The 22,153-nt window shown below is 46.3% G+C and overlaps 1 protein-coding gene across 2 annotated transcripts in view; it reads right to left on the reverse strand.

Annotated features, from left to right (window-relative positions):
* Nucleotides 1-2,984: 2,984 nt before the first annotated feature.
* The window catches only part of LOC103306317 (uncharacterized), a 58,038-nt gene continuing 38,869 nt past the window's right edge, over nt 2,985-22,153 (reverse strand). The window contains exons 9-13 of one of the 2 annotated variants that reach the window (XM_065578285.1): nt 10,102-10,349; nt 9,690-9,832; nt 9,145-9,267; nt 5,973-6,171; nt 2,985-4,052 (exon numbers count right to left, since the gene is read on the reverse strand). In XM_065578285.1, the coding sequence (XP_065434357.1) occupies nt 3,646-4,052; nt 5,973-6,171; nt 9,145-9,267; nt 9,690-9,832; nt 10,102-10,349 (1,120 nt within the window). In that variant the 3' untranslated portion in view covers nt 2,985-3,645. The remainder of the gene's footprint in view (nt 4,053-5,972; nt 6,172-9,144; nt 9,268-9,689; nt 9,833-10,101; nt 10,350-22,153) is intronic. The other variant, XM_065578284.1, reaches the window with a different exon arrangement.

The following is a 22,153-nucleotide window of genomic DNA, read 5'->3' on the forward strand; positions in this document are numbered from 1 at the left end:
CAGGGGAACCCCCACCCACTACCCCCACTTCACCTCAGTCTTGGCTACTGCCCAGTCTCCATCTAGCCCCATTCACTGGGGCAGACTGCAGTATCAGCCACTCATCACAGGCAAAGGGGTTTTGGACCTGCTGCTTTGGCCTATCCCTGGGCTACCCTCTGCAAACCCCCAGTACCCCTTGGCCTTCTACTAGGCCGCAGCCTGGGCTGGGGAGCTCCAGGCTGGAGCTCCCCAGCTCCTCTGCCTTTCCCCAGCCCTGCTCCACTCAGGTACTCTGTCTCTAGCTCCCTGCAGCCAGGCCCATCTCCCTCTACAGCTAGAGAGAGACTGCTCCCTCTGGCTTCCCTGGCCTTCTTATAAGGTCCAGTTGCTTGGTTTGGGGCATGGCTCCAGATGCAGCCATTTCCCCCAGTCAGCCAGGGTTTTGCTCCCTTTCGCAGCCCCAGCCCTCTGCAGGGCTTTTCCAACCCCTTCAGGGCTGGAGTGGGTGTTCATCCCGCTACAGTTGGATATTAGGAAAAACTATTTCACTAGGAGGGTGGTGAAGCACTGGAATGCGTTACCTAGGGAGGTGGTGAAATCTCCTTCCTTAGAGGTTTTTAAGGGCCGGCTTGACAAAGCCCTGGCTGGGATGACTTAGTTGGTATTGATCCTGCTTTGAGCAGGGGGTTGGACTAGATGACCTCCTGAGGTCTCTTCCAACCCTAATCTTCTATGATTCTGTGATTCTATGTTCATTCCCTCTGGGACACCTGGCATTGGCCACTGTCGGAAGACAGGATACTGGGCTGGATGGACCTTTGGTCTGACCCAGTATGGCCGTTCTTATGCTCTTATGAGTGCCCAGCACCACCCTCCCCTGGGCATCTGCCCACAGTCAGTGCCAGATTTGCGGGGTCCCCAAATCTGAGCAACACTGTGACCCTGTGTGCCAGATTACAATGCCACTCACTCAAATTTGACCCAGCTGCTTCCCTGTCATTACAGAGGGGCTGCCGAGCCAAACCTGAGTGGTGCTGCGACCCTGTGGTCACCTAGGGCCCAGTGATGGGTTAATCCAGTCTGCACTCAGCCCCTCACTCCCAAATGAACCCAAGTTCTTCCTCCCACTGAGCATCCGCCCCAGCCCCAGCCCTCACCCTGACCCAGCCAGAGGATTGGTTAAGCTCTTCATTCACAGGGTATATCCAGCCTCCTGCCTCTCCCTCAGCCCCTGTGAGAGGCTTTCATCAGCCAGCCCTGACCCCTGCTCATGTTATCTCTGGGTAGCTGCTGCCTCCCATTGCTTAACAGTGGCTCTGAACCTTTCCAGACTCTTGTACCCCTTTCAGGAGTTGGATTTGTCCCTCGTACCCCCAAGTTTTACCTCACTTAATAACTACTTGCTTACAAAATCAGACATAAAAATACAAGTGTCACAGTCTCACTATTACGTTCTCATTTTTACCATCTAATTATAAAATAAATCGATTGGAATATAAATATTGTACTTACATTTCAGTTTATAGAGCAGCATAAACAATTTTTAGTTTGTACTGACTTTGCTCTTGCTTTTTATGTATCCTGCTGTAAAACTAGGCAAATCTCTGGATGAGTTGATGGACTCCCTGGCAGATCACTGCGGACCCCCCGGGGTACGTGTACCCCTGGTTGAGAACCACTGGCTTAGAACAAGAGCAGCGCAGCTGTCCAGGAGGAGGCAGAACTGGGTGGGGCCCAGAGGGAGCTAAAAGCCACAGTTTTCCCAGTAACACTGGTGCTGTTTCCCTTTCACAGGCGTTGGCTTCTTACAATTTTTTTTCCACACATTTTTTTCTGTTGATTTTTTTTGTTGAAAACATGATTGACAATTTCCATTTTTGGCAGGTGGCGGGTAAATGACATGGCTCCATAACCATTTCCAGAGCCTTTTTGCTAAAACCATTGTATGAAAAGCTCCATGGAAAGTTTAAGTACTTGGGAAAAAATTTCAGTTTTGCCAAAAGACTATTTTTCAACAAGAAATCTCTGCACTTGAAAGATGTGTGCAGAGAGCTTCTCTGTGTGTGTTTTAAAAGCTCTCGTGGGGGGCGGGGGGCAGTCCTGCTGCCACTGGAGTCAGTGACAAAACTCTCATTAACTGATGGGGGCGATTGGGGCCTGACTGCATGTGATTGTGCAGCACCTGAACACACGGTGGTGAGGGCACATTATAAACAACTGGACTTTCCTCAGTAGCAGGGGGTTCGGCCATAACAACAGTGTTTGCCTACACCTCCTCTTCTTCATAGGTCCCAAAACTGCACCCCACTGCCTGGGGTCAGGCTGAAAAGCCATCTCTGAAGCCTCAGCGTGCGGCTTAAGGAAAGGAAGATGCCAAGATCATTTGATTGTGAAACTCTCTCAGAAACCTGGAGTCAGAGACTGACCACGAGGACTTAACCTGCAGACCAGATTAGCCTCAATCCCCCCACCCGCTGCAAGCACCAGCCTCAAATCAGGATCCTAATCTTACATTAAACGGCCCTTAGCAGCTGCAGTTTCTGAGAAGAAGTGAACTGTCTCAGGGGCAGAGGGAAGCAGCCACATCTTCCTGTCTTCTGGGGCTGTTTGGGAACCCCACCGTTTGGAGACTTTTAGGGGTACACGTTATGACTACTTGCTCGTCGTGTTAATCTCTTGTGCTGCACTAAGAGGCAGGCAAGAAGCCAGCGGGGCGGGGGGGGGTGAGGTAGACAAAGCTGCCCCCTAATGGCTGGGAGATGGAACTTGCTCACCCCGGGAACCCTGCTAGTGTGTGACATTTCAGCTGGGATAACAGCAGGCCCGGGGGTAGGCTGAGCCCACCAGGTCATGCCATACAGGGCACCTCACAGCATCAGAGCCGCTGTTGGCCTGGACCACGTGACATGGAGAAGAAGGGGTCTATGGCTCTGTATCCCAGACCTAGACCCCATGAACAGCCACCAGGCTACTGCAGCCTTGCCAAAGGAAACCCCACTCTGAGAACTTCTGTTCTATGTTTAATAGTTACTCTGAATTCATTTTACAGGTTGCATAAGGCAGAAATGTACAGACATTTACAGGCACACTGTACAGGATTTTTCCATCATATATTAGTGCTTTTGCTATATACATATCGTACAGCCTGCAAGGAGGCCTTTCCATGGACAATGCTTCCCAAAGGGTCTCTCCACCACACTCTGTGGGACTGGAACCAGGAGTGGACCTGGGAAATTCAGTTCACTCCATTTTATTTTAAATGCACCCAGTCCACAGCTTTTGAAATGGTACGTAGGCTTTAGCCATGTGACAAAGGCCATAACAGTTCGAGGGGACCAGGGGCACACAAAGGCATCTCAGGCTTAGGCTGCTTGTCTTTAATCAAAGCATTTCCCAGGTGCTTTAGGCAAGTTAGGTGCCCTTTTGATGTAACTGTCCCACTGAGCCAAGTGGTGGCAGCTGGAGATGTGGATTTCTTGCAGGACAGAGATTCTTGAAAGTGTGGTGAAAATGCAGGTACCTCTGGCCTGCTGACCTGAGTGGGCAGCATAGCATAGGCTCACGCTGGTGAGTGGCTCTGGGAGGGTTGGTTCCTGGGAGCAGACGTGTTTACAATTGAGGGAGGGAGGTTCCTTGTTGCCCTGACCCATTCCTGCTCTTCCTTCAGTGGCAGCCACAGCTCCCAGCCACCATGTCATCGTATTGTTTAAGGACAACGTTCTCATCATCATCAAAGTAGAGGAGATTGATGGAGAAAAGTTTGTCTGGGACACAGCAGGGGCTGCTGACGTCCTGGCTCAGTTTGAGGGCGTTGATGATGGACTGCACTGTGGCGTGGTTCGTTGGTCTCATGTTCTCGCCCAGGGGGAAGGGACAGGATCCTTTACAGTGATACGCATTGTAGCTTTTCGGGGAGATGATCCATCCTGACCAGCCAATTTCCTCAAAGTCCACGGAGAGGAGTTGTCTCTGGCATGGCAGGAACTGATCCACCGAGCGGGCGTTCCGCGCCCCGCTCACTTCTGGTGCCAGCGGTGCAGCCGGGAGGTCTGGAGTCTGAGGGCTCAAATCTGTGGGGGGAGTAACAAGATCAGAATAGCGTCCTTATTGATCAGACAAACCTGAAGTGAGACTGAAAGCAAGGTAGCAAGTGTGAACCACTCCCTTCCTGCACCCATCTAGTCACTCAGCCCCCTTCTCAAAAATCCCAGTGTCAATCTGAATCATTGAGCATTTTGGGACTGATTCTTCTCTCACTCACATAGGTTTAAATCAGGAGGGACACCACTCAAGTCCATGGAGCGACAATGGATAGAGAAGAGACACAGGGCCATCATGGAGCTGAGATAGCATGAGAGAAAGGCATGTGTCCAAGCCTAGTTCTCTAAAGAGTTTGTTCTGCTGCAGCTCCCTTCACTGTAGAAAGAAACTGCAAACGCTTCATGGTCCACTGTTTGCCATGGAGCTTTCGGGAGCTAGGAGCACAGGCTTTGCTTTACCAGATCAGAGCACTGGTCCGTCCAGTATCCTGGCTCTAACTGTGGGCAATACCTTGAGGCAGCCATCCCTGTAATACACCTGGCTAATTCCACGGTGCTCTGTGTAAGGAGGAGGGATCTGATCCTTTTGGTGACCAGCTGATAGCCTGAGCCATGACATTTCATTAGCCCATCCCAGCATAATTACAAGTGTTATTATCCAACAGCAGGAAATTCCACTGCTTGATCACTGCCACAAGCTGGAGGGAAGCAGCATTTCTTTTCATTTGTGTTAAATTTGCAGCCACTAATTTAACAGTGATGCCCCTCCTGCATTCCTCTTTCATGGGACAGCATAAAAACAAGGGTTTTTAATACTTTATACTTTGCAGATAACTAGCCACTTCCACCTGAGGCTCCCACAATGCTTTTCAGGGGCAGGCTGGGGAGCGATTGTTATGCCCATTTCACAGAAGGGGAAGCTGCACAGGACAGAGAATTGCAGTCCAGTTCTGCTCTGAGAGGACTCTACCCAAATGGCTCAGGGGAGGGGGAGGAGGGAGTCTGCCTCTGACTCCATGTTGAATCTCCTCAGATGCCACATAAAATTATCTCAGCTGCCAAACTCGCCCCGGATGAGAGTCCCACTGGGTTCTTGATAAGTTTATGGAGGGGATGGTATGATGGGATAGCCTAATTTGAGCAATTACTTGATCTTTGATTATTAGCAGGTAAATATGCCCAATGGTCTATGATGGGATGTTAGATGGGGTGGGATCTGAGTTACTACAGAGAATTCTTTCCTGGGTGTCTGGCTGGTGAGCCTTGCCCACATGCTCAGGGTTTAACTGATCGCCATATTTGGGGTCAGGAAGGAATTTTCCTCCAGGGCAGATTGGGAGAGGCCCTGGAGGTTTTTCGCCTTCCTCTGCAGCATGGGGCATGGGTCACTTGCTGGAGGATTCTCTGCACCTTGAGGTCTTTAAACCATGATTTGAGGACTTCAATAACTCAGGCATAGGTTAGGGGCTTGTTACAGGAGTGGGTGGGTGAGATTCTGTGGCCTGCGTTGTGCAGGAGGTCAGACTAGATGATCATAATGGTCCCTTCTGACCTTAAAGTCTATGAGTCTCCCTGGCTCCTGCATCGCACCCGTGATGAACCAGAACAAGTGTAGCTGGAATGTAGCTGGGGAGGCATGGAGCCATGGAAGAGTCCAGCCCCCTCCCACAGCTGGCCTGGGCTCCGCACGGGTTAGAAGAGTTCAAAGCAGTGACCCTTAGTTTAGTCAGCAGAGCCCAGATCCTCAAGGGTATTTAGGCACCTAACTCCCATTGGATGGAAGTTAGGTACTTAAATACCTTTGCAGATCTGGGCCCCAGCAACCATGACTTGGAATGGTGAGTAAGGAAGTGATGGCAGCCCCTTTGCAGAGAAGAGCTGCCCTTTATTCCCTGATTATTTCATCAACTCTGTGCCCTTCCCCGCGGAGCATGGGTGGGTTCGCCTGACCTGGGAGGCTGCTGATGGGCAGAGCAGCTCCTCGTCTCCCATCATCAGTGAACAGAACCAGCATGGGCTTCTTGCTTTCATGGTGATCTCTTCCCGATGCAAATCGCACCATGCTGGGATCCACCGGAGCACTCCCCAAGCCACGGACAGTCACCAGCAGGCCGTGGTTAGTGCTGTCCTCTTCCATCCAGTCACGAACCTGCAAAACCACACAACTGTCAGCATGGCAGTAGCGCCTGTGAAGGGACAGGACCCAGCCCCAGGAAGGCACCGTGAGGTACAGACAGGAGATACTGGGAACCGATGTGTCTTCCAAACCACTGAGGACATCTCAGTCCTCAGATTGTGTCAATCCAAACCCCCACAGCCTCTCCAGTGAAAGGGACAATAAAAGAATGCCACTGCCAGCCCTGCCTGGTGACGGCTAACACACAGACCAGCAGTGGGGAGTGAGGCTTACCAGCCCCACTATTCCCCTGTCCTGAGTTTGAATCCTGCATGCAGCCAAGGGGTACGAGCAGCACACATGTCCCTCTGCTCGCCTGTGCTGAGCCCTGCAGTCAGAGAGGAGATGAACTGAGCTTCCCTGAGAACAACTCCGCTTGGGTCTGATCCCAGGTTGGAGCCGGAGCCCCCCAAACACCCCAGCCTGCGGCAAGGCTTACCCTGTGCTGTTTATGTGCAGCTCTCAGTGGGCCCAGAGCTCACCCTTTATTCTAGAATCCTGTGACTGTCCCTTTGTAACAAACAGCCACAAGTGTGGTAGCCCTGGCAGCTCCAGTCAGGGATCAGGACCCCATTGTGCAAGGTGCTGTACACACGTGATAAAGACCATCCTTATTGCAAAGAGCTCAGTCTAAGGCCCTGATTCTGCTGCTGGCAGCATGCAGGACACCCCTGCTTTCAGTGGGCCTCTGCATGGACACAGGGGTGAGTTGCGCACTGTCAGTTGCAGGCCTGGGACCAAAGCAAGCTACTGTGGAAAGTTAAGCTGCTGTGCCTCTCACCACAGTACGTAAGCTCTTTAGCCACTTAGGAAAGCAGGGCTCTGCCTGACCCCCTCTGGTATATTGGATAGTGTTCTCCTCTCTGCCCCGCCCACTTGGCTTTCACTGAAGAGTCACACCTCTCTCATTGTGTAATGCCCTGGACTGGGAATCTGCTTTGGAAATACAACCTGTTAAAAGCTCTGTGGGGCAGGGACTGTCTCTTTCTGTGTACTTGTGCAGTTCCTAACACAATGTGGCCATTAGGAGCTACTGTAACACAAATAAACAATGGGTAACTGTTTATATTAAGGTTCCCCTTCTAAATAGTTTATTATTTATACATGTTTAATACACGTTTTAATAAATGGTTAAGCTATGGTTATAGAGGGTGGCAAGCCAATAGGTTGCTCATACTACTCATGTTCATTATCTGGTAAATGGAACATTCCTATAGAATGTGACCATAGTGATGATAAATTAAGAGATGTTAAACCCCAGCCCTTGCAGCTCATCATTAGCCCTCCAGCTACGGCCAAAGGTTGCTCTTATAAGCAAATGGACACATTGCCTAGCAAACCCTTACAGAGGAAGACAAATCTAAGACTGCCACATCTCCTTGGTGCCTTTTCTCTCCCAATTAGTTCTTACATTAGTTACTATTTCTAGAAGATATCTTCTTGTTTCATAATAAACATAGATCTATACAACTGTTTGGTGATATTTAGCACATTTTTTTACAATGGTTCATATTAAAAATATGTACATTGCTCTTGGTATCACCCCACAAATGTAGACTCTGCGCCAGATGTCTCCCTGCAAATATACACAGCTGGTGCCAGGTGTCTCTCCCGAAATATACACCCTCTATGCTACACGTATGCAGTGTACCAGACATCACCACACCTCCCAAAAATCAGCAGCATCAATAGAAAGTTTGGTTCTATTCTGAAAAGTGACTGTGAACAAAATTGGCATGGTGGGCTCAGTGTTTAGTATCAGGGGGTAGCCGTGTTAGTCTGTATCTACAAAAACAACAAGGAGTCTGGTGGCACCTTAAAGACTAACAGATTTATTTGGGCATAAGCTTTCGTGGGTAAAAACCTCACTTCTTGAAGAAGCTTTCGTGGGTTTATTTGGGCATAAGCTTTCTTGAAGAAGTGAGGTTTTTACCCACGAAAGCTTATGCCCAAATAAATCTGTTAGTCTTTAAGGTGCCACCAGACTCCTTGTTGTTTCAGTGTTTAGTGTCTCTCTGATTTCAAATCAAGACTGCCCCATTTCCAAGGGAAAAGATGTTTGTTCCTGATTGCCACCAGCCCTGCAAACTCAGCCGAGGATCAGTCCTGGTGGGTTCTTTCTGGCTCCTGGATCATCCCTTGGGAGCCTGACCCAAATGGTGGATTATGGGTGTGGTTTAGGTAACATTGAACTGTACACCTCAGAGTAAAGAATTTACAGCAGGAATTTAGTTAACAATTCTGCGGCTCCTGCACAAGGCAGACTGGAGCTCAGCTCACGCTTTCTCAGGCACCAACAGGAATGACAAGAACTGGTTTTGATCTGACAAGGCAACTGCTCAGACTAAAGAAGCTGGTGTGTTTTTACATCATCACTTTCCTGATCATAACTTCACTTCAAACTCAATTTTAGCAGAAAGCCAGACTTCTCAGTCCTTTCTCAGGCTGTGAAGATTATAGCCACTGCCCTGACATCTGTACTGTAACATCTGGGCTGTCCATACCCACAGCTGTGTTACTCAAGACGTTTTAACAGTTCTAGAGGAGCCATTTCAATACGGTTCAAAAGCAGTTCTGTAAATAAGATTTAAACCCGGCTGGCCTGGCTAGCACTGCCTCAGTGAAAACCCCTGCAAGTCACCTCTATTGACTCAAGAACACAGGTTTGTGAAATGGCTGGATCTGCTGTCAAGGCTGCAGTGTCAAAGGAGGTGGGCTAGCAGACTCAGCCAACTTTTTCAAATGGTGGCACAGAAAAGCCTTTGACAGACATCCCCTCCCCCCTTAGCAGCTGCCCCTCTAGGCTGAAGCAGCTGGAGGCCAAGGAAGGGCATTGGGAGCTCCTTTGGTTTCAAAGGGCTGGGGATGGCAGTTTGCTGACAGAAGGGACAGGAAGGTTTCATTCTCCTCTCTGTACACATTTGAATTTAGGCTGAAGACACTTACAGCTTGTGTGATGCCAAACACCTCCCAGCCAGAGCCCTGCAAAGCGATAAGTCTGGCTGCCAGCAGCTTCTTCCCTTCAAAGGAATCCAGTTTGTTCTTGTCCAGGACTTGATAGACACTCACCTGGGGATTGTGAATACAAGGTAGTTAGCACCAGGTGCCACTGGAAGAGGAAAATCTCATTGAAAGTCTATGTTTTAAAGGAGAAGAGATGAGGGAAAGTCAAACTAGCCTAGTGAGAAACCTCTGTAGTCTGAGGCCTGGTCTACCCATAAAAATTGCACCAATTTTTTATAAACCGATTTACTTACATTGGTGCAACTTATTGTGTGGACACTGAAATTGATTTGAAAGTGGTTTATATTGATTTAGCATAAGTCAGTAAGGATCCAACTTTGGTGAGGTCAGCACACAAACCAGGAGCCAAATCCCACTCTCAGTAAATGTGCAGGAGTCACTCCAGATTCATAGTAGTGTCCCTGAGAGCAGAATATGGCCCATGCACTTTCAAAGCAGAGACACATGCACTTCTCATCTCTCCTTACCTGGCAGAAGTGATGTCTCTTGTAGAAAGGCCCCTCAGCCACCTTAGTCCGCAGTCTGAAGAGATGCAGCTCTGCTGTCAGGATCCTCTCGTTCTTAGCCACACTCGAGAGGATGAACAGGAAATGCATCTCATCACTGTGAGCTGGACCAAAGGGTCAGATTAGAAACTTTGGTGACCCCAGTTTCAGCCAAACTAAAAAGGAACATCACATGGGCACATTCTAAACACTCTACTCTGATGCCGCACATCCTCTGGGAGGATGTGCTTCATCAGTGCATATGGGATACTGCTTACTCCAGGCCTCCCCTTGGCGTCTAGGATCCAAACAAGCACCAAGAGCCCTGGAAAACTACACACAAACTCTAGCAGATCAGACCATTAGAGCAACCGAAGCCACCAAGGGTTCTTACTTTTATCCAAGAAGCTGCGGACGGTGTTTCCCTCCAAGATGTCAGGGTCTTTGGTGATGCCATCAGCTCCTGCTACCGTGTTGTACAGGTCCACCATGTACTGGGGAGGCTGCTTGATATGGTGGGGAGAGCGGGGAGGGTCTTCTATGCCAAATACTTCCAAAAGCCTTCTAAGAGCCTCCGTTCTCCTGTCTTCTGAATCCTCCTCTGGAAGGACATTGGGGGGTCTGGGATTGCAGCTTTGCAGCCTGGCAAGAAGCAGCAGCAACAGGAGTCTCAGCATGGCTGTCCTCTTCCCGTCCCCCTGCATAACTCCCACTCCCTATCCAGTAGCACATTTATAACAGTGGGGAGAGATGGAATTAAGTCAAATATGCAAATGAGCCATCAGGAAGGGTAAAGAGAGCTAATTGCAGTGCTAACAAGGTGTGAAACTGGGCTACTGAACGCCTTTCAGCAATTAGCCCAGTACACAAGCTGTATGGAGCAGGAAGCGCACTTGTGTACTCTTGTTCTTTGAGAGCAGAATGTGGAGGGAAGGGAGCAGGCAGGAAGGAGCACCTGCACTGCTCTCTGTAGTAAACATCCATGTCCATTGTAGTAAGGCACTGGCTGAGCGGAGTTTGCTCTCCATAGGAGACTAACTGCCTTCTAATGATGGCATTAATGGGGCAAACAGGAGGACCTTTGTGCTCAGGAATTGAACAGCTCTGAACAAAGAGTGGAGGAAAGGGTAGAAGGCCTCTGCCCCCCATGTAGTAGAGGTAAGAAATGCACCTGACAGATAAGCAACCACTGTCCAGAGGGATGAGAGATCAAGGCCAAGAGACATTTTCTAGTGCAATGTCCAAGAAAGATACTTCAAACCATGCATAACATGGGGGTGGGAGGAGGAAAGAGAGGGTAGAGACAGCAGACTGCCACTAGTCTGAAAACAAATACCTGGACCTCGGGAGAAGTGCCATAGACCAGCCACCTTCAACCACCACCATTATAACCACCTGGGTGTCTAGATCTGTTCTGAGCAGGGTTAGACGCTCAGATGGTTAAAACACAGCTTAATACTGTAGACACAGCCCCATACTGAATGGACAGAGGGGCTCAAACCCTGTTCCCTGCTGTGAAAACATCTCCTGGACATATGATTGTTGCACTGAACTACCTCCTAACAGCAAGTCAGTGCTCAGTTGGGACTAGTGGGTCAGGTATTGCTGTGGGACAGCTCTGTCACTACCCTGCTGAGAAGGCACTTGCCCTCCGTTTCTCTTCCTCCCCTTTGTCTGTCATGTCCATTTATAATGTATATTCTTTAGGGTGGAGACTGTGTCACCACATGTCTGCCTACCATGGCAGGCTTCAGGTGCTACTGCAATACACATGATAAATAAGAACTGTTTGCCAGGCTAGTGAAGTTGATTGATTTGATTTGCGAGATGCATCTCAGGCATGCCAGGATGAAAAGCCAAGAGAAGCATGAGAGCAACCCCAGACTGTGCTCATGAGCTCTTGGCCTTAATGTGGGCCCTTCCCAGCCAAATCTTCCATCCTCCATAGCCACAAATGGGAAAAATCCCACACACCCAGGAGAAGCTGCCTCAGTGACACAGACACTGAGAGGGACAGAGCAGGCAAGGCCCTCCTGGGCGGGGGACAGACATTCCTGATATGGGGGGAGTGAGGGGACGGGTTCAGCCAGCCCTGTCATGGGGGTGGGTGGAGGGAGTGCGGGGGCTCAGCTATTCCTATCATGGGGTATGTGAGCAGGGGGGCTTAGCCATTCCTGTCACAGGGGTGTGGGGAGGTCAGTCATTCCTGTCTCAGGGATGGGGGAGAGGGGTCTGCCATTCCTGTCACAGGGGTGTGTGTGTGGGGCGAGATGATAAACACCAGTTACTTTCCGATTGCTAATAAATGTCCTGAAGGGAAGGTGGCTGGAGAGAAGGCATGGTCCCTGTGCCCCATATACCTGTTGTCCTGCAGGGGAGGCAAGGACCAGGGGCACAGACAAGCAGAGGCTATTGTTATCTGGTTCATTTAAGCTGAAGGGTCAAATTTTTGGATGACATACCAATTTTCAAGGACAGAGTTTGGGTCACAAATTGCATGGTAGCAAATGACAATATTCTGGATTTGAAGTGGAGGTTGATATTCACAGGCACCAGAGAGCAGTTTATTTTGATGGGACAGTTACTGTTTTTGGGAAGCAGTTTCTTTGGGTGAGCATAGCTCATTAAGTCTGGGAACAAATAGGCGGCAGGGGGCATATGATATTTATATCATCAGAAAGCCCTTGCTAAGAAATAGAATATGTTACCAAAATATAAGAGTGATTAGACTTTCTCTGATGCTACGGAGTAGTTGCCATCTAGTAAGTGACAGTTAGCAGTGCACACACACTTTCAATACCATTTAACTAAGGCTAAGTCTACACTAGGAAATTAGGTTGCTAAAAATCCACATCCCTGAGTGATGCAGTTAAACCAACCTAACCTCCACTATAGACAGCGCTAGGTCAAGGGGAGCATTCTCCAGTCGCCATAGCTACCCGCTCTCGGAGAGGTGGAGTACCTATGCTGACAGGAGAAGCCCTCCTGTTGCCATATGTAGTGTCTTTACTGAAGTGCTACAGCTGCAGTATTTTAAGTGTGGTGCTGCCCTTAAAAGAAAAGATTATTGAATGTCAAGCTCAAGTGCTAGGCTTATCTTTTCCATTAACTGCTGTTACATTATTTCTTTGTACTTCACAATTCAGGTGCCAGGCAACTGTCATCTTTCCCTCACTTTACTCATAAAGTGATCGAGAAAGTGCATACAGCCATTTTAAACAGAGCAGTGAATAGAGCCCACATCTTCAACATGAGAGACTGTTATCCCCTTAGTCACACTGCTTTTCAGCAGACACCTGCTAAATCTCTGTTCTTGGGTGTTCATTCTGTAGTACATTCCTCTCCCAGATCCAGGACGCATGATTCTCAGCATTCTACTGTTGTCTAGAAAATATTTGTGCAACCCGTGTGTGCTCTCTGAACTAGCCGAGGTTTGTGGTGAGGCTATGAAGATCATGCTGCTGACTAGTGTGGAATGGGGGAGCTTGGGGATACCCTTGACAGAATTTCTGTTTCCCTGTTTAGTTAAGGCTATAGCTAAGGGTCTCTACCAAACTGGATTTTGCATTTTCTAAAATGTACAAAAAAGTCAAATCAACCTGAAAAACTAGGAATTCGGCAGTATGAGAAAGGATTCACAAGGTCATGTCAGACAGAGCCGGAACAGAAACTAGCTCCCTCATGTAGCCCAACCAATAATTAAGCTAAATTAATGTCCTTGTCTATGCGGTCTGTTCAGTGCGCCTACTCCTGCCTATCCATCTCTGCTAAGCACAGTGAGACACGCAGATGAAGTTTCCCTGTAAACAGTTGCACACAAACACAGGTCTGTGCAGTGAATGAGGCAGGATGTTTGAAAGAAAAGATGATGAGCCTCTGGTTGATACAATGGGCCACAGCAGAACTGGTTTCTCTCTCTAGCTTTGCACAGATTTCCTAGGTGCTCTTGGGTAAGACATTTACCACAGAATGTTTCCAGGTAGCTAGTAATTTTGGCCTTAATCTCTCTGGACCTCAGTTCTCAGGGGATAATGGGGATAATACTCCTGCCCTGCCTCCCAGAAGAGCTGTGTAGAATTGTGTAGTGAGACGGAAGAGGCATTGGACAGATGGGGGTTGGGCAGAAGTTGGGCTGGGGATGGGGCCTGGACCTCTGCTGTTCAGGGAGGGAGTAGAAAATGGGGTGCCTAGGTAAAGCAGGCTGTAGAGGCAGGAGACAAAGCCAGAGACTCTCTCCTGTGGTTTGTGTAGTGACCCAACCACCCCCTTAGGTGCTGTAGGAAACACAGAGGGGCCATGCCCACCCCTCCAGCCATTGGGTCACTTCTTGTCAACTTGTGTGATTTTACTGTGAGTCTCACCATTTGTGGTGTTTTTTCTTAAATCCCCAGTTTCTGGAGTCATGGGATTATGTCAAAATCTCAGTTTCTTTCTTCTTACTTTTTTTTAATGTAAGTTTCTAACCCTTGTGGTTAAAAATTTGAAAATATGCCCGAGCATAACCTAAAGGCTCAGAAACCAGAAGATTAAGAGGGAAACTCCCCACTACCACATTTGAAATAAAAAAAAAAAACTCATGATTTTTAGGCCAATCTCATGTATTTTTGGACCTGAGTCAAAATTTTTGAACACTTGAGGTTGGCAATACTGGGAGACTCACCATCCCTTAAGAACATCAGAACGGCCAGACTGGGTCAGACCAAAAGTCCATCCAGCCCAGTCTCCTGCCTGCCGACAGTGGCCAATGCCAGGTGCTTCATAGGGAATGAACAGAACAGAACTGAGCCTTAGGACCAGAAGTCGCTCTAGCTATAAATGAACTAGGCAGCTGTCTAGGATGGCGGTGATGGCCTGGCCACTCCTGATGCAGGGGTGGTAGAACCAAATTTGAGTGGCTTTGTGATCCTGTGTGTCGGGACCAAATATGCCAACCTAGGCCTATGAGGAAGGGGGAGGCACACTGAAGTTTTGCCTAGGCTGGCAGATTGTCTTGAGCAGCCTCTGTTTAGGAGGCTCCTAATGACCCAAGCCAAAGAGGCTATTTTGGCTTGTTTAGGGCAGATCTGTGCCTCAGGAGTCTTTTAAAGCTCTTGGGGCATCCCACATTCCCCATCATCCATTCTCTGGTGGTGGGGATGCTCTGTGGGGGCCTTTGGGGGTACACCCAGTTATATTGAGGGCATATTTGGGCATGTTGCAGGGCCATGGGTCAGTGCTGTGCTCTGTGTAAGGGTTTTGGTTTTAAATTGACAACAGTGACTATGGTCCAGATGTTTCTGAAGCCACAATGTTACGCCAGTTCACTAGACTCCCATCTCTGAGACGTGCATTGTTCACCATTGTCACCTTAGCACTGTACCCCGGGTGAGATCAGGGGGATGTCTTAGGACAGGCGTGGGGAGAACATTGTAACATACATTTCAGTAGTAGTGATTAGGCTCTTTCCTTTGACGAGATGGTGGCTCTCACAGGAGCTGTTGTGCAGGCCGGGATCTCTGGCAGTGGCTCTCTCTGCAGCACTAGTATCAGGGATGAGTCAAGCTCCCTGAGACTCATGTCTAACATTGTCTATAAAGACCTGCTGTCCCAGCCATGCAGATGAGTAAACCCACTCTGGGTTAGAGACAACAGCCAGATCTAAAAGTTATCTAGGCACCCAATTCCCAATGAAATCTCCTCCTCTCACCCCATATCCCTGAAGAGAATGTCAGTATGAGAAGGAACAACAAAGCACAGATTGACGAAAAACAGAACATGTACAATTAAAGGGCTGTTTCACACATGGCACAACCATGTATCCTTAACTCAGCTCCATAGGGAGGGCAATAGCAAGTGGGAACATCTCAGTACCTTGCCTCTCCCTCACAGCCAATGCCATTTTCTCTGTGCCAGCACAACTCCACTTCAGGACAGCTCCCCTCAGTGTGGCCTGGGCAGCAGCAACAATATAGGGATCGCGCTGGACATACTGAACTACCCTGTCCTCCTTGTTTCCAGCTGCACAGTCTCAATTAAAGAGGCTAATTATGTTTTAGAGGATTCCCTGTTATTAGGTTCCTGTGTTTTAGGCACAGGAACCTAAAAGAACAATCCTCAAAGAACAATCCAGCAAGGAGCTGCCATCTCACAGGGTGTGTGTGTGTGTCACTCTGTGTGTGTGAAACAGCCCCTTAGTGGGGCATTTCCTGGTCTTTATACAAACCAATGGTGTGACCTCATCTGGAATACTGTGTGCAATACTGGACACCTTGAGTCAAAGAGGGTAGAGCTAGAGGGGATTCAGAGAAGAGCGACAAGAATGATCAAGGGGCAGAAAAACTCTCATAAGAACATCAGAACGGCCATACTAAGTCAGACAAAAGATCCATCAAGCCCAGTATCCTGTCCTCTGATAGTGGCCAATGCCAGGTGCCCCAGAGGGAATGAACAGACAGGTTATCATCAAGTGATCCATGCCCTGTCATCCAATCCCAGCTTCTGGCAAACAGAGCCTAGGGACGCCATCCCTGCCCATCCTGGCTAATAGCCATTGATGGACGCATCTTCCATGAATCTATCTAGCTCCCTTTTGAACCCTGTTATAGTATTGGCCTTCACAACATCCTCTGGTAAGGAGTCCCAGAGGTTGACTGTGCGTTGTGTGAAAAAATACTTTCTTGTGTTTGTTTTAAACCTCTGCCTATTAATTTCATTTGGTGGCCCCTTGTTCATGCATTATGAGAAGGAGTACATAATACTTCCTTATTTACTTTCTGTACACCACTCATGATTTTATAGACCTCTATCATATCCCCCCTTAGTCGCCTCTTTTCCAAGCTGAAAAGCCCCAGTCTTATTAATCTCTCCTCATCTGCACACAGTATTCAATATGTGGGCATACCATGGATTTATTTAGAGGCAATATATTTTCTGTCTTATTATCTATCCCTTTCTTGGTGATTCCCAACATTCTGTTCACTTTTTTGACTGCCGCTGCACATTGAATGGATGATTTCAGAGAACTATCCACAATGACTCCAAGATCTCTTCCTTGAGTGGTAACAGCTAATTTAGACCCCATAATTTTATATGTATAGTTAGGATTATGATTTCCAATGTGCATTACTTTGCATTGATCAACAATGAATTTCATCTGCCATTTTGTTGCCCAGTCACCCAATTCTGTGAGATCCTTTTGTAGCTCTTCGTAGTCTGCCTGGGACTTAAATATCTTGAGCAGTTTTGTATCATCTGCAAATTTTGCCACCTCACTGTTTACCCCTTTTTCCAGATCATTTATGAATATGTTAAATAGGACTGAGCCCAGTACAGATCCCTGGGGGACACCACTTTTTACTTCTCTCCATTCTGAAAACTGACCATTTATTCCTACCCTTTGTTTCCTATCGTTTAGCCAGTTACCAATCCATGAGAGAACCTTCCCTCTTATCCCATGACAGCTTACTTTGCTTAAGAGCCTTTGGTGAGGGACCGTGTCAAAGGCTTTCTGAAAATCTAAATACACTATATCCACTGGATCCCCCTTGTCCACATGCTTGTTGACCCCCTCAAAGAATTCTAGTAGATTGGTGAGGCATGATTTCCCTTTACAAAAACCGTGTTGACTATTTCCCAACAATTTATGTTCATCTATGTGTCTGACAATTTTGTTCTTTACAATAGTTTCATATGAAAAGTTCTCATATGAAAAGCAATTGAAAAGATTGGGATTGTTAACTTAGAAGAGAAATGAATACGAGGGGACATAATAAAAATTTAAAAAATAATTACTTGTCTAGAAAATGTAGATCAGGAGCATCTGTTATCTCTGTCACATAGCACAAGAACAAGGAGAATTTCAATGAAATTAACACGTGGGAAATTCAGAACTGATAAAAGGAAATGCTTTTTCACACAACGTGTGATTAACTATGGAACTCATCGAAGCCAAGAATTTAACAAGATTCAAAGCAGCATTGGATGTTTATATGGATATCAAGAATATCCAGAGCTATCATAATTCATTATAACAACAATTTCCAGAAGGGATATATAACCTTGTGCTTCAGGTTTTGAGCCAATCTCTAACTATTAGAGACCAAGTTGGGGCAGATTATCTCACATCTGCTACCAGGGGGTTCTTAGTTACACCTTCCTCTGAAGCATCTAGTGCTGGCCCCTGTCAGAGACAGGATACTGGACTAAATGGACCTCAGCTCTGATAAAGTCTGACAATCCTTATGTTCCTGCATTCCTTTGTAAGTGTGCACTTCATTTTTTCTTGTAACACTAGCGAGCATTGTCAGGGCTATGCATGAGGGCAGGGAGCTTAACTGCGTATTTCTTGATTTTTGTAAGTCTGAGTCCGAGGTTTTGAAGTGCCTTGTTCTGGAAGGGTCTGGGGGAAAGGTGGCACTGTGTGTGGAAGGACCTTAACCTTTCGTAAGTAATACATAATACATACAGCCCTAATAAACCCAGGGCATTCTCTTCTGCCCTGGTCTGTGTCACTTTTTACCAGGAATTACAGCTTGGTTGTATGTGCACAAAGCAGCAATAGTGTTAGGACCAATGCATTAGCCAGAATCCTACAACACACAAATGATGCATCCCCCTGCTGTGTTAAAGGAAGCAGCGTCTTGCACTATGAGTGGCACAGCAGCACACACATAATGAGGAGAAAGAATTAAGGAGAACAGCAATGAAACGATTCTGCCAAAACCACATGTTTAAGCCCCTGAGCAGAAGTTAGGGGACAGGCACAAAATGGGAATTACCAGATAGCATCCCCCTCTTCCCAACCTTGGGGCAGATGAAGATGGTGATGGAGGAGCACCATGCAGGAATGGCAGGTGAACCAAAACATTGAAATTCTCCTGGGCTGGTAAATTTTTGTGGCAGTTCTGAGAGTCTGACTTAGATTAATAGTATGGGTAAGAATTCAAAAGGCAAACATACATTGATACATTTGGCCAAAATTGTCAGACCTGTGCCTAGAATTGGACTCCTAAATCTCTATGAAGGAACCTAAATAAAAGTGACCTGATTTTCACAGGTATCATTGAATTCAGTGTCTTCCACACCTTTGAAAATCTGTCCACTTCCTAAGGCTTTAGGAGCCTAACTTTAGGTAGCCACTTTGGAAGAATTGGGGGCCTGGGGAAAAAAAATCCAAAGCCCAGATACTGAACAGGAGGGAGATGTGTGGGAGGCATTAAAGCAAAAAGAGACCAAAGTGTGATTATGGACAACAAATTATATAGGATTTTCATATAATCATAGAAATGTAAGGAAATGCGAGAGGTCATCAAGTCCAGCCCCCCGCACAGAGGCTGGACCAAGTAAACCTAGACCATCCCTGTCCAACCTGTTCTTAACAAATCTCCAATGATCCTCCTCAGAAGCCTATTCCAGAGCTTAACTACTCTTATAGTTAGAAAGTTTTTCCTAATATCTAACCTAAATCTCCCTTGCTGCAGATGAAGCCCATTACGTCTTGCCCTCCCTTCAGTGGACATGAAGAATAATTGATCACAATCCTCTTTATAACAGCCCTTAGCATATTTGAAGACTGTTATCTGGTCTCCCTCAGTCTTCTTTTCTCAAAACTAAACAAGCCAATTTTTAAAATCCTTTTTTCATATATCAGGTTTTCTAAACATTTTGTCATTTTTGTAACTCTCCTATGGACACTCTCCAGTTTGTCCACAGCTTTCCTAACGCGCGGTGCCCAGAACTGGACACAGGGCTCCAGCTGAGAACTCACTACTGTGCAGTGGGGTAGGAGAAACCTCTGTATGCAGCAGCAGCAACACACCAGATGGGACTATTTCCAGAGGTGCGTGTTGCATTTTGGTTCAGGACTAAGGCCCCCCACCTGCAAGCACATCTCCTGTAACCTCACATGTATGAGCAATTCCATTGACTTTAGTGGAGCTGTTCATATAGATGCAAAGTAAAGCACATGCATAAGTGTTTGCAGGATCATGCCTTAATTTATGCCTAAAGGCACCAATCAGAGATCAGGGCCCCATTGTGCTAGGTACTGAATACACATATAACTAAAAGATAGTCTCTGCCCCAAACAATTTAAAATATGACTATACCTACCTAACTAGCTAGGGGGGAAGGGATAGCTCAGTGGTTTGAGCATTGGCCTGCTAAACCCAGGGTTGTGAGTTCAATCCTTGAGAGGGCCATTTAGAGATCTGGGGCAAAAATCTGCCTGGCAGTTGGTCCTGCTTTGAGCAGGGGTTAGACTAGATGATCTCCTGAGGTCCCTTCCAACCCCAATATTTTACAAAATAGCAAAGGCCCAGGGTACCAGAAAAATGAAAGGAGCTGCAGTGGCTCAAGAGAGACTGCCAAATCAATGGAAATTTATGTCTGTTTCAGGAAAGATTAGGCCCAATTCTTAATTTGCCTGAATTGATTTTCCCACCCCTAGTTATATACTAAGAATATTAAAGCAATTGTCTATTATACCCTCACAGCATATACATATACATGAGAGCTGGGAAATTGTGCAAAAGTGTTTTGCAAATACTCATTCAAATTTTTCAGTGAGTTCATTTCAGCTATGTTCCTGCCCCTTTTGTTATCACTTTCTACAAACAGTTCTGTGATCAAGTCTTGTCGACATGAGTGTTTATGGCACATTGGAATAGTCATAGAAAGAGAATTTAAAATTCAATTTCCAGAAGTACTCAGATACTCTCTATTTTAACAGTAAGCAAGCAGGATGATAAACAGCATCTACTAAAAGTAAACATTTTTTAAAAACCAGGTAATTGCACCTGAATTTTAAAGAAGCTGGCTGAGACTCCTGGACAATTGATATTTGTAAAGGCTTAGAAACCTGCATTATAGTGATAGACTCAAGGAGCTCAATTTATTTAGCTTAACAAAGAAAAGGTTAAGGGGTGACTTGATTACAGTCTATAAGTACCTATATGGGAAAAAATATATGAGAATGGTTTCTTCAGTCTAGCAGAGAAAGGTCTAACATGATCCAATGGCTGGAAGTTGAAGCTAGACAAATTCAAACTGGAAATATGGCATACATTTTTAACGGTGAGGGTAATTAATAATTGGAACAATTTACCAAGAGTCAGGGTGGATTCTCTATCACCGGAAATTTTTAAAACAAGATTTGATGTTTTGCTAAAAGAACTACTCTAGGAATTAGGTTAGGGATATGCTATGGTCTGTGTTATACAGAAGGTCAAACTAGATTATCATAATGATCCCTTCTAGCCTTGGAATCTATGAATCTTTGATGGTAACTCTGAATAACTTTAAAAACTGAGAAAATTTCAGATGATTAGACAAAAGCCAATGTTCTGCCAATATTTAGAAAGGGTAAATGGGGTGCCTGGTTATAGGTTAGTAGGTCTGACATGAATCCTGGGAATATTAATGGAAAGACTGATGTGGAACAAAAATATAATTAATGCCAATCAACATGGTTTCACGGAAAATAGGTTTTGTCATTTGATATCATTCTTTGATAAGATTACAAGTCTGATTGATAAAGGTAACTGTGTTGAGGTAATATACTTGAATTTTCGCTTACTACCATGTGATTCCAACTGAAAAATTATCACTATATAAAATCCCTGTGGCACATATCAGACTGCTCAAAAACAAACTAATAGATCTCAAAGCATAATTGTAAATGGGGAATTTATCAATGAGTTGGGACTCCTCAGGGAATGGTTCTCTCTCAACCCATTCAACATTTTTATCAGTGACTTGGAAGAAAATATAAAACAATTTCCGATAAAGTTTGCTGATGACACAAATGGGGGGTGGTAAATAATGATGGAGACAGGTCACTGAGACAGAGCGATGGGATCTCTTAGTAAATTAGGCACAGCCAAACAACACTGATTTTTAATGCAGCCAAATGCACAGTCAGACATTTAGGAACAAAGAAACAGAGGACGGCAGACTGTATTCTGGAAAGCACTGACTCAACAGGAACTCCCAGTGCGCTATTGTGGCTTTAAGGGCTGAAATGATTCTTGGATGTGAAAACAGGACGAGGGAGTCTGCATACAGCATTTATGAGACCGCTGCTAGAATACTGTGTACAGTTTCCGTTTCCGTACTTTAAAAGGGATATTAAAAAATTGGAGAGGGGTTCAGAGAAGAACTACAAAAACAATTCAAGGTCTGGAAAACCTGCCTTACAGTGAAATACTAAAGATACTCAATCTTTTAAATCTATTGAAGATTAAGAGATGATTTGAGCATGACCTATGATTACCTACAGAAGGAGATACTAGATCTCTTTGATAGGCTCTTTGATCTAGCAGAAAAAGGCATAACAACATCTGATGGCTGGAAGTTGAAGCTAGACAAATTCAAATTGGAAATAAGAGGCAACCTTTTAACATTACCAAAAGAAGAGGTAAATTTATCACCACCAGGAGCCTTTATACTGAGGTTGGATGTCTTTCTAA

This window comes from Chrysemys picta, chromosome 25 (assembly GCF_011386835.1).
Source record: "Chrysemys picta bellii isolate R12L10 chromosome 25, ASM1138683v2, whole genome shotgun sequence".
Classification (NCBI taxonomy): domain Eukaryota; kingdom Metazoa; phylum Chordata; order Testudines; family Emydidae; genus Chrysemys; species Chrysemys picta.